At 51.5% G+C, this 12,645-nt stretch overlaps 1 protein-coding gene across 18 annotated transcripts in view; it reads left to right on the forward strand.

Moving 5' to 3' along the window:
- The window catches only part of BANP (BTG3 associated nuclear protein), a 123,447-nt gene that overhangs the window by 98,040 nt on the left and 12,762 nt on the right, over positions 1-12,645 (forward strand). For 11 of the 18 annotated variants that reach the window (XM_055364478.2, XM_055364479.2, XM_055364484.2 and 8 more), the window contains one exon: positions 12,310-12,375. The exons of the other annotated variants lie outside the window; for them this stretch is intronic. In XM_055364478.2, the coding sequence (XP_055220453.1) occupies positions 12,310-12,375 (66 nt within the window). The remainder of the gene's footprint in view (positions 1-12,309; positions 12,376-12,645) is intronic. 18 annotated transcript variants of the gene reach the window in all.

Genomic DNA, 12,645 nt, shown 5'->3' on the forward strand with positions numbered 1-12,645 from the left:
AAAGAAAATCAAAACAAAACACAAGAAAGATACATAAGAGGTCACTTCAGCTCAAATGTAGCATATGGACATTCCCTGGCATATCCAAGTCATCCTTAGAAAGCTGAAATACACCTTCTAAAGCATTGTGGCAAGCTAGCCCTCTGCCTGCATTAACTCAGGGGCCCCTCTCTGAAGTTAGAGACTTGCTTTCTCCTATGTCTTCACTTGTCTTGCATTTCTGAAGAGAAATGAGATTAAGTTTGGTGACTAGGTTGAGTGCTGTTCTCATTTTGGAGATGAAGACAGTAGACAGGAGCTTTTCTAGGACGGTTCAAGGAGTTAAAGTCAGGGATACATCCAGAACTCAACTCTCATGATTCCTGAACATTGCCTGCAGATCCCCCAGAGCTCCACCATCATCATCACCTCCACCTACTACCACTGCCAACACAACCACCTCTACCACCTCCGCCACTGTCATCTCCATCATCCTCACCATTATCATAATTGCCACCATCATCACAACCACCCTAACAACTGCTATCACCACCACCTCGACCACTATCATCTCCATCATCATCACCAACCCAACCACCCTAACCACTACCACCACCACCTTTACCATTATCATCTCCATCATCATCACTAACATAACCACCTTAACAACCACTACCACTACCGCCTTCACCACTGTCATCTCTATCATTATCACCAACACAACCACCCTAACAATCACTACCACCACCACCTTCTTCACTATCATCTCCATCATCATCACCAACACAATCACCTTAACCACTACCATCACCACCTTCACCACTGTCATCTCCATCATCATACCACCACAACCACTTCTACCACTACCATCTCCATCATTATCACCAACAGTCACCCTAACAAACACTACCATCACCATCACCACTGTCATCTCCATCATTATCACCAACCCAACCACCCTAACAACCACTACCACCCCCACCTCCACCACTATCATCTCCATCATCATCATGACCAGCACAACCACAACCACCTTAACAAACACTACCACCACCGCCTCTACCACTATCATCTCCATCATTATCATCACCAACACGACCACCCTAACAGCCACTCCCACCTCCTTCACTATCATCACCATCACCAACACAACCACCCTAACAGCCACTCCCACCTCCTTCACTATCATCACCATCACCAACACAACCACCTTTACCACCACCACCACCTCTACCACTGTCATCTCCATCATCATCATCACCAACACAACCACCTTCACCACCTCTACTGTCATCTCCATCATCATCACCAGCCCAACCACAACCACCTTAAACACTACCACCACCACCATCTCCGTCATCATCATCATCACCAACACAGCCACCCTAACAACCACTACCACCACCACCTCTACTATCTCCATCATCACCAACACAACCACCTTAATAAACACTACCACCACCACCTCCACCACTATTATGTCCCTCATCCTCACCACCACTACCAACAACACATCTATCACAGCATGACCTCTACCACCATTGTCCCTGTCACCCTCTCCGTTGCCCTTACCTCTGCCACCACCACCACTCCCAGTGCTATCACAGCCATCAACAGCACCAGCACCGTTAAGGGGTCAAGTGAATTTCCTGATTATCCTGAGTTGTTTCCTAGTCTATCTACTTATTGGCCTCTCACCCTCTTCCTGTCGAGACTGAAATGACAGTGGTTCCTTTGCCCAGCTCATAGGAATGTTTATGGAGGGTCAGTGGGCATGGCTTCTGTCCTTACTATGTAGGCCTTGAGTAGTAGCTTAGGTGTGATAGAAATGGGAGGTCCTCAGTGTTGCTTCAGGATAAAGCCTTCACAGTGTTGAATTTGGATTCTGCAGATTGAATCCAATGTGCAGTATATTTTGAACAGTTAGTACCAAACTCTGTTCCTAGGGGATATTATATCTATTGAGATGTTCAAATCTGGGTCAGTTCTTTCACTATATTTGGAAGATTTTCAGTCACATGGGAAACTTTTCAAGGCTTGAGTATTAATCATGCTGCTTAGATCATGAATCATGAAATTATTTAGTACTGTTTCTAGTACGTGTGTATTTTAATACTTTTTTTGTCCCTTTTTTTTTTTAACAGATGTAGCTAATGTTACCTAAGATGTGCACGAACAAAGCTTATATACGTTTATAGGCTAAACAATGTGAAATCACTGGAAAAGCTAGGAGGTATTTTCTGTATGTTCTGGTAAACCCATCTGTAATCCATACACCCACCCACCCCCTCCCCACACACACCCCTGAATGATTGAATATGTGTACATACACATGACACGTGTACATTTAGTAAAGTTAAGCAAAGCAGTGACGGATCCAGGGCTTTCCCACTGTGCACCTGCGCAATGACTTGACCAGGGTTCAGCTGACGGCAGGCTTGGTGACCTTGAAGCTTTTCAGCTTCTCTCCCATCTTTGGCATTTGTATTCCTCCTGATACTTTGCTTAAGAGTAAGTTTCAGAAGGCTTCAGAATCTTTTTCCATGAAATAAGGCCTTCTAGACCCAGCTGGGAAAAAGATTAGAAGACATGGGAAATGTCCAACATTTTACGTGTAGGATTTTTTTGGAGAGAGCGAGGAGAAGGAGTGTGTGTGTGCAGGGTGTCTTTATCTATAGCTGAAAAATGGCCTCTTGTATTTCCAGGAGGCTTTAGGCCACTCTAAATGGTTTGTCACAGAGGGAGGATCATCTCGCCTTCCTAGACACACACCCTGTGTCACTTTTAATAAAAATGCTCCCATCAGGAAAATATATTCCTGCATTACATGCCAAAACACAAGCAGAAATCTTGGAGACTCTCAGTGGTTCAGGGAATTAATCTCTTATGGAAAAGCCTTCTCTACCAGAAATGGTGGAAAATGTAATTTAAACCATAAAAGGTCAGAAGTGGAGTGAGTTTGGTGTTGACTAGTCCCAAGAAACCCCCTGGGAAAGGTGTGGAGCTGCCCGCATGCCTCCTGCTGTCTTGTTGGGGGGCTCAGGCCCATCTGGACAGCTGGCTCTTCAGCTTCCTTGCCCTGTCTGGGGAGGTGGGGCCCTGACTTACAAAGGGAGGCCATGGTGTCTCCTGCCTGTGGCTCTGACACTGGAGGGGTCTTTGTGGCCCCTAACAGGCTTGCCGTATGCAGCAGAGTGTTCTGAGAGTGTGGAGTGGCTGTGGAACTCCAAGGACTCTCTGCTTCTTTGCTTGTTGGTCTGTTTTGGCAAGCAGCAAGGAAGGTAGTTTCAGGCTTGAGTGATGACTAGTCAGTAAAATAGGTGTACTACTTTGAGGACTGTTCATTTTTGTCCTGTTGAATTTCTTGGGACACTGTCTGTGGTTGCAGCATAGAAGAATCTTTTAAGTCAGGCAAGGGCCCAGGACAGGCTGGACAAAGTGTTTGGCTGGGAAGCGTATTCTCTCTCTCTCTCTCTTTTTTTTTTTTTTTAGAGAGAGAACTTAGATGAAATGATGACTGAAATGTACACTTTCAGTGTTTTACTCAGTTGAAACAATGGTGCCTTCGAAGGGCTCGCTGTTAGCTGAAGCTGAAGTGTCTTTATCACAACCCCTGAGATGCTCCCACTGCTCTGGTCACGCTTCACGCTGGCCCCTGCACTCCTGGCCCTTTTGTTTAGCCCTGCGTCAGACTCTGTGATGTCAGACAGTGGTGGCAGGCCTGATGATTCAAAGATTGTTTTTGATCAATTTTACCATTTTCAAATATATATTTAAAAGGTTATTCATTTCTATTACCTGTCATACCCAGTGTAGTATACTTAGCAACACTGAGTGATCATTGAGTGAATGAATACAATGGCAACTGTTGCAAGTTAGCAGTTAGTTATGTGATGCACACATTGAAAACATTTGGAAATACTCTTGTTTGAGCCATTTAAAACTACGGCTTATGTTCACCAGATCTTTAATCATGAAAACATATAGAACAGTACTGATTTAAAACTCTGTAACTCAGTAAGCAGAAAAAGTGTGACTTCTGAATAACTTTACATATCCTTTCGGTAGGATCCAAATGTGAGAACTTTTTCTGAATAAGGGAGTTTTGGTGATTCTTTGGGTGTTCTGAGACTTTTCTGTTGCCGTTGTTGAGCTGTGTCTGCCTTTTCTGGTGGGCGGGCCTGCCGCGTTGTTGGGGGGAGCGACTTCACACGGCTGGCATGGGATGCTTCGAAGTGGGGTACAGGCCAGCCGCCAGGAGCTCACCCAGCGCGCCTGTTGCTTTGGGTGCCTCTGTGCGGAGCAGCTAATGGATGTGTAGACTCTTTTGCCCCAAGAATTATCTTCTGGAAGGCTACCAGAGGAGCTGCCTGCGAAAGGAAACCTGGGCGTTACTGCTGCACCAGGATTCCTGGCCTCCAGAGGAAGGATGGTAGCTGAAGGTGAGCCTTCTCCAGGGGGATGCCCTGGAGACTCTTGCGGTCCCCTCCACGTGTTCACCTCGTCAGAGTCAAGAAACGAGGAGTGAAAAACACCCCTCAGGTCGCTTCATGCTGATTCTGTTTAGGCCCCGGCTTTCCCTCATGCAAAATGCAGGCACTCTGACTGGCCCACGTTGTGTAAAATTGGAAGAATGTTCTTCACACCCTTCATGTTGGCAGTGTTTGGGTCCTGGTTCTTACATCCCAGAAGGGAAGTTGCGGCACTGTGCGAGACAGTCTGACTTCTGACAAGTAAGAGAGATGGCGGGGCCATCTGGGTGGGGAGGGGGGGGCGTGCAGTGACTTGCGCTGGCCCTGTCCCCGCACCCTGGACTCCAGGGCAAGTGGTGCTGGCCGGATGCCCACAGTGAGGAGGTGCGGGGCTCGCAGCGAGCACTTTCCGGACAGTGCGGTGCGGGGCAACGAGTGGCCGCCTGTGTTCCGACAAGCCAGGCGCCGAGGCTCGGTGTGGGCCAGATTGAAGTCACACTCCTGCCCCCTTAAACTGTGAAACGGCAGAGTTACACGGGAAGAAAGGGTTCAAGCGTAATATAATTTCCTACCTTTTTTTCGCTCTGAGAGTGAACCGCTGAGTGGCTGTTAAATTCATTGTGTATTTACGAGGAATCTTTCATCTAGAGACTGTAGATGCAGGACTGTGCCAGTGCCTGGTTAAAACGTTGAAGCTGGTGCTAAAGTGTGCTGAGGTGCCTGAAAGAGAAGCTTATGTTTTTTGACTCACTGGCCTTTGGGAAACTGAAGGACAGTGCGAACAAAGATCCCTTTCTTCCTCAAATGGGAGCTTGGGATTTGTGGGGTTTCACGCAGATGGGCCCGAGGAGGACGGCGGGCAGGGCCGGGACGTGCTGATGTCAGGCGCCTTCGTCGACTGAGCTCCTTCCTGGGCCCTGTAAGGCCTTAGGTGTAAAAATGGGGCTTGGTCCGCAGCAGGGCCCAGCTCCACGGCAGTGCTGTGGCTTCCTAAGTGACTCAAGCACAGGGGCCATTTCTGATCCACAGACCAGAGCTTCGGGGGATTCCTCTTCACTCTGACCACCGGACAGGCTGTTTCCTCTCACACAGGCAGTACAGGGGAACGTGGCCAAGGTTTAATAAAACCCACCACCATTGTTCTTTCCATTTTCTCTAAGGAGTCGCAGCCCCAGATGAAACGTGTGTGTCTTGCCCCGGGGTTTGTAGGAAGCCTGTGGTATCTGAGACCATGGGACTGGGAGGTTGTAATTAAGAAGCAACTCGGACCCATGGCTGCTCTTGGCTGCATTGTGTAATTGGCTCTGGACATAAAATATGCATCAAGGGTAGAAAAGTAACCTAGAATTATTTTCATGTGTAGACAATCTCTTATTTATAATGTTCAGGGCATTGTTTACGTTGACTCCCAAAGTGAGATCAACGAAAAGCCCATGAAGTGGCCCCTGCCGGCTTTTCCTTCTGCCTCCTGGTGGGCCCCTGAGCCGCTGCTCCTGCTTTCAGCAGCTGCTCCTCCATTGGTGTCCCTCACGCCCGGTGTGTATCAGGGATGTTGCCTGGTCGGAACCCCTATACTGCAGTGCTGAGGACCATGCTCCTGCTGGTGTGCTGAGGTCCGTGCTCCTGCTGGTGTGCTGTGGTCCGTGCTCCTGCTGGTGTGCTGAGGTCCGTGCTCCTGCTGGTGTGCTGAGGTCCGTGCTCCTGCTGGTGTGCTGAGGTCCGTGCTCCTGCTGGTGTGCTGAGGTCCGTGCTCCTGCTGGTGTGCTGAGGTCCGTGCTCCTGCTGGTGGCGGGGCATGACCTTGAGGAGAGTAGGGATGCTCCTGGAGGCTTTGCTGTAAGGGCAGGTGGGGGGTGGGGTGGGGCGGGCGGAAGTGTGTGAAGGTGTGGAGAGGGGGCACTGCCTTCCCTCTCGGTAGTGCTTGCTGTTCCTGGGCTTGATGCCACACTGTTCCAATCTCTGCCTCTCCTCTGCTTCTCTGTGTTCAAATCTGCTTCTTTTCCTAAGGCCCCTGTCACTGGGTTAGGGCCCACCTGAGCCCAGTGTGGCCTCACTTTAACTTAAATTTGCAAAGACCCTGTTTTCAATTAAGCCCAAGTTCACAGGTACCAGAGGTTATTGAGAGTTGCTTTTTAAGGGACACGGTTCAGGCCACAGGACCCTCCCCATCCCCATACCATCTTCGGCAGAATGATGGCCACCACCTCGCCTCGGCCCCACGTTCCTGCAGGCATGTGCTGAGCCCTGGCTCAACACCACAGATGAAGCTTTTTGCAGGAAGATGTGAGTTTGGTGGGGTTCTGGGTGCTTTGGGGCTTCCCGACAGAGACGTGTGCTACTCCTGGCGTCCTGTCAGGGCCCTACCAGCTGCACTGTCGGATATGACGCATGCCAGGCCCCCTCCTCTGCTCCCTGTGTGAGACCGCATGGTCATGGACATCCCGCTGAGTGCGCCTAGGTCAGATGCACTTGAGACCCGGCATTGGGGTGGAGTCACCTGGAGCCACAGCCTGGTGGGGAAGGGTCACATTCAGGCCCCAGACCTGCACACACACACCCCAGGAGGGCTGAGGTTGGCACATGGTGGGGTTCTCCGTGTAGTGTGTGGTGAGACTGGCTTGGCACAGCTGTCCATCTCTGGGCCTTCCTCTGAAGATGGCAGGTGCTCTGACTTACCCACGTTGGGGGTGCTCTGCTGTGGCCGAAGGTGCCGAAGTGTGAGCGGCTTGTGTGAGAAGTGTGCAAAGGTGCTCTTAGCCACCAGCAGATAGCAACACCTGTCGGCACGAGTGGCAAGGCCGTATGTTTCTAAGCATAACATAGTTTGAAGTGTGTGCAGAGACCGCCGTGCGTTGCCCTCCGGGCAGAGCCCACCTGACGAGGGGTCTCTCTGGGTCTCCCCAGCCTGGCCTGGCCTGCTGGTCACTCCTCCACTCGGATGGTCAGTGTGTGGCTGAGATTGGGAAGGCTGGCCCACCCTCTGTTTAAAAGCCACGTTTTCGCATCACGATTAGGAGGGAGATCAGCTGACATTGGACACGCCAGTGATCCTGTGCGGAGGCTTCCGACTGAAGTGAGCTTAGTGGGAACGTTGGATCACATGCTTTTAGAAGTTCGTTCTTTTGCCCTGTCACAGGGGGCTCAAACTTATTTTTGTGCCATACAGTAAGTTTTCCAAGTTGAAGAAATGACCAGAGCCACGAGAACGGTGCCATCTGGAGGGTGCGTGGAGGCACGTGGAGGTGGCATCTTTCTGTGGGGAGCGAGAGGCTCTTCTCACCGTCAGCTCTGGGCTGGCATCTCAGCCCCTCGAGGTGTGAAATTGGATGGAAGCCCGGCCGGGCTCCCCGACCTGCCCTTCTCCCTTTCCTGGGGACACCTGAGCAGCGCCACGGTGATGGCAGGCTTGTGCACGCGTCATGCAGATACATCCTTATTTTCTTCCCACTCTTCCTCGTCCCCTGCCCGCCCACCCTCCCTCTCACCATCCAGAAGCCAGAGGCCCGTGGTCCATGGGGGAGCGCCACAGGCCTCGGGGTGACTTTGATTGTGTTCTTAAACGTCCCCCACCCTGCCCCAGTCAGTCAGAAGACCCCAAGGCACACACATGGTTAAGGTCACTCCCAGGAGCGCCGCCCTGCTGGAAGGGTGGGGTGGGCGGCAAGCCCCCGCAGGCCTCCACTTCCCTTCCTTCGAGTTTTTAGCCTTTGTTTTGCCTTCTCCCAAGGCTGTGCTTGATTGAAGTTCATGCTGAAACGCTGGAGCCAGCTGCAGAGCACTGTGGAGACTGCTGTGCCTACCGCTTGCCACAAGGCACCTTTGTGTGAATGTGGGGTCTCCTGGGGCATCTTGCCATCGCTCTGGGCTATAAATCTGCCTTATAGCTCTTAGCCTGTTAGCTTTGCAACTTAGCCTTTTTTGGCCTGAAGGACGATTTTCTAAAACGTTGGATCAGTTGACTTAAACCCTGATGTCTGCAAGAAGCTTCTGTGTGCTGTTTCTTTTTCTCCAGGAGAAGCAGGTTTCTGCATTTGCCTGCGCTGGCCTGCTGTGTGTGCTCTGTTTCTGACCATCCACTAATGGGTGATTTGGTTTGTGAAAAGCATTAGAGATGGAATTTAAGGACACGTATTAGTATTCCCATCAGTGGGTTTAAAGGCTTAAGAATGATGATGTGGCCTTTTGGCATTTCTTGTAGGAACGTAGGAGAAAGATTTTAGGCCAGTTGGGGGCATCACTGGGATGAGCCTCTTTCTCTGAGCACCTCATTTTTCTTTCTTTTTTTTTTTTTTGAGACGGAGTTTTTGCTCTTGTTGCCCAGGCTGGAGTGCAATGGCACGATCTCGGCTCACCGCAACCTCTGCCTCCCGGGTTCAAGCAATTCTCCTGCCTCAGCCTCCTGAGTAGCTAGGATTACAGGCATGCGCCACCACGCCCGGCTAATTTTGTATTTTTAGTGGAGACGGGATTTCTTCATGTTGGTCAGGCTGGTCTCCCAACCTCAGGTGACCAGCCCGCCTCGGCCTCCCAAAGTGCTAGGATTACAGGCATGAGCCACCACGCCCAGCCTGAGCACCTCATTTTTCTAGTATGAGGAAGCTTCTTTGAAGTGAACATCTAGATTTGAAAAAGGCACCTTGGTTACAGTCTCAGCCCTCATACCTTAACAAGTTGGATTCAAAGCTGAATGACAAAAACAAAGGACTTCTTGGCTTTTCCAGCACACCTGTGGATTAGTGGTTTCATCCTCGTTTCTGTCCACACACTTCAGCAGTGTTCAGAGTGTATCTTTTAAAGGCATGGGGGGGTGGGGTTCTTTTGTTTGGTTTTGCGTTGCACCTGAGTGGATTCTTGGTTAGATTCAGGATTTTGTATCTAAATAGTACTGAGAAGTCCTTGGGCTTCTTGCATTGACCTTAGATTTACAGCAGTTTAGCATGATCTCAGTTGGACATTACACAGAATTTCTGCATTCTCAGTAGATAGAGGAAACCAGATGTGTGTGCTCAAAATGCAGTGCCTTTAGGCCGGGGTTCCCTCAGTAGGCTGCTCCCATTTCTACCTTCTGCCGCTTTCTTTTATCTGAAAACAACTGGCTCTGTTTCAAAAATGTTCAGGGGAAAACCCTCTGAATAGAGCTGGGAAAGTAGCACGTGTCTCCAGCCCTGTCCCCAACCAAGCCTCTCTTGAGATGATGAGGTGCTGCCCTTTGGGAAGTCTGCTTCAAGTTCAGCCGCAGGCCAGCGTCCCTGGAGCCTGGAAGCCAGGACACCGTCCGTTCCAGTGAGCGGCTTCTGCATTCCAGAGCTGGTTTGGAAATGCCTCAGACTGGGGCCCTGCTCCAGACATAAAGCCGGCAGGGAGAGGAAAGAAGGGATTGAACATTCATTGTTGGGCACTAAGTCGGAATTCGGCCCAGCCTGCTCTACCCCTGAAGGCCTGCATCAGACTTGGGGTTCCTTTCATCACAGGGCCCCATCCTACCGGCAGCAGCATCAACTGCGCAGATCCCAGGGCGCTCATCTTGGGGCATGCAGCGCTCTGTAGGGACCCTGGCATGACCTCATTTTTGCTGCTTTACGTTTAAGATCTGACCGCTGAGTTGTACTCATCACCAATTTCAAATCAAGCCCAAATCCACAAACTATATCTCAGCCTCCCGTGTTTTAAGAGGCTGCGCAGTGCATGGAGGTGCCCTCAGCCTGCAGCAGCGCAGCCAAGCGGAGGGCGCACCGTGGCCTTCTGTGTGACTGTTCTCAGAGCACGCTGTGCCTTCATTTTTGCGTGTTTCACGGCGTTGCCCTTGTGGTATCTGCTGACCCCGGTTCCCTTATTTCTAGGCCCAGTGCCTCGGCTTTCGCCTCTCGGCCCTCCTCTCCCCGGTGTGGATGCTTTCTGCCCTGGCCTGGGAGCTGGTCCCAGAAGGAGGAGCTGTGTTGTCGTTGTGGTCCTCCCTGCCCTTCCACGTGGCCCGGCTCAGCGCCCTTGCTTAGTTAATAGGAATTCAGTGTTTCATTATGAAATCCACATATGGCAAACATACGAACCAATCCACCAGGTCCATAGAGAAAGTGAGTCCCCTCCCAGCCTGGACTCTCAGCCCGTCTGTGGGGTGACCGCTGGTCATTTCTGATCTCGCCTTCTGTGCACAAGCTCCTGTGATGATTTTGTAACCACTTCACATTTTAAAAGATCCCTTGATAGACGAGTTTCAGATCCGATCACAGCTGTTCTTAATGAGACTTGGGAAGCCGTGTCGCTGATTTCCAAGAGGGTTCTGCCCTCCTCTGGCTGTGGAAGGCACGTCATGGCATCGCGACCGTGATGTTGTTCCTGCCGGCATTGCCAGTGACAAGACTTCTCGCATGATCTGTGCAGCTCATTACACTGGAAGAATTACAGTGTCAGAAACCTCAGAATCTAACTTTGCAGCTTTACAATAACCATGAAGGTAGGCATACCCAAGTGGTGAATGAAAATAAAAGTAGAAAATGTACTCAACTGGGAATGCATTTGAAAAGTCATGACTCTCACATGTTTCTACATTGATTTTGTTTTGATAAGTTTTTTAGAAATGAGCGAAACACTTAAGGTACACTTAAGATTCGAAGAAAGAGGTACCAGGGCTTTTGTGGGGAACAAAGGCACAGACCTTGTTGCTGCCTTGGAACAAGGTGTGGGGGCCAACCACAAGCAGGCACCGGCGCTGGGGGACCAGGGTCAGGGGGCTCTCTTCAGAGACGGCAGAGCACGAGGCTGGGGCAGGAGGTGTCAGGGGCTTGAGAGGCGCAGGGGAGCAGGGGGAGAGTGGAGGGGGGTGGACAGCGAGGCGGTGGATGGTGAGGCAGTTGTGCGTCCACGGCGGGGCCTGCCTCCGTGGCAGCGCTCCCAGCACCCTGTGCGTCCCTTGCACCCTTGCCCTGTGGTCAGGGACAGTGGGTTCATCTCCCTTAGCACCCTTGGAAGCAGTGGTGGCATCATGGAGCTGGGAGAGTGGCTTTTATTTGGAGGACAGATGTGCGCATTCACTTAGGGTCCAAGAAACAAGTGGGCCTTGAATGAGCAAAACAACCCACCTGCCTCCCACGGACAGATGCTCCCAGGATGCGGCCAGGCGTCCAGGCCAGAATCGGGTTGGCCGAGGGTTTGCCGAGGAGAGGGCATCGCCAGGCTGGGCGCCTGTGTGGCACCACGTGGCACTCACCGAGGAGGCCTGGGGGGACCCCTCCTGGACATGCCTTCCTCCCTTAAAAAACAACAACGCTTTTGCCAGACACAAGAGGCTCCTGTGGAGCTCTCATGGCTGGCAGTGCCAGATGGGAGCCTGGTGCCTTCATGCGGTTGGGGTTGCTGCCTCTCTTGCCGGCAGGGCACTCCTCCGGCTGGGATAGGAGACAGCCAGGACCCCTCAGCTTCTGAGGGCCGTGGCCTTCAGGCTGTCAGGAGGCCCTGGGAGGTGGCTAGAGCCCAGTGGCCACCAGGGGAACACGAGTCATAGAGGACATTTCATTTTTTTTCTCCTCCAATTTTGTTTTGGCTTTTAAAAACTCCTACAGTGCAAACTCTTTCTAATGGAAAAAAGCGGTTGCTCTCCCTGCAGCTGCCAGCCCGCCCTGAAGGCACAGACTGCCAGGCCTTTTGTTTCTGTTGTTTTTGCTGTTTGGGAATTTGATGTTTTAATAAAGAGCCCTTTGGGGACCTGGCTGGAGGCTCCTGTGGCTGCCATAACAAACGACCACAGACCCCGTGGCTTTACCGGAGGGCAGAAGCCCATCCTGGGTCTCAGTGGGCTGAAAGCAAGGCAGGGTTGGTCCTTCTGGAGGCTCCAGGGGAAAATTCGTTTTCTTGCCTTTTCCAGCTTCTAGAGGCCACCCGCATCCCCTGCCTCCTGGCCCCATCCGTCTTCAAAGCCAGCAGTGGCCAGGTGAGTCCTTTGTACATCCCATCTCTCCCACCCTCTGTGGCTGGGAGGAGTCTGTGCTTTTAAAGACCCCCGCGATGACACTGGGCCCACCTGGCCATCCAGGGTCATCTCACCACGTGAGGGTGATCAGTCGAGCCACATCTGTGAGATCCCTTTGCCTGTGTGAAGTAACACCTAAACAGGGCCCAGGGATTGGGACCTGGGTGTCTTTGTGGGGTGGGTAGCTCTGCCCAGCACAGCGAGCTGGGGTGAGACGCGCTTGCAGGTGCT

This window comes from Gorilla gorilla, chromosome 18 (genome assembly GCF_029281585.2).
Source record: "Gorilla gorilla gorilla isolate KB3781 chromosome 18, NHGRI_mGorGor1-v2.1_pri, whole genome shotgun sequence".
Lineage (NCBI taxonomy): Eukaryota > Metazoa > Chordata > Mammalia > Primates > Hominidae > Gorilla > Gorilla gorilla.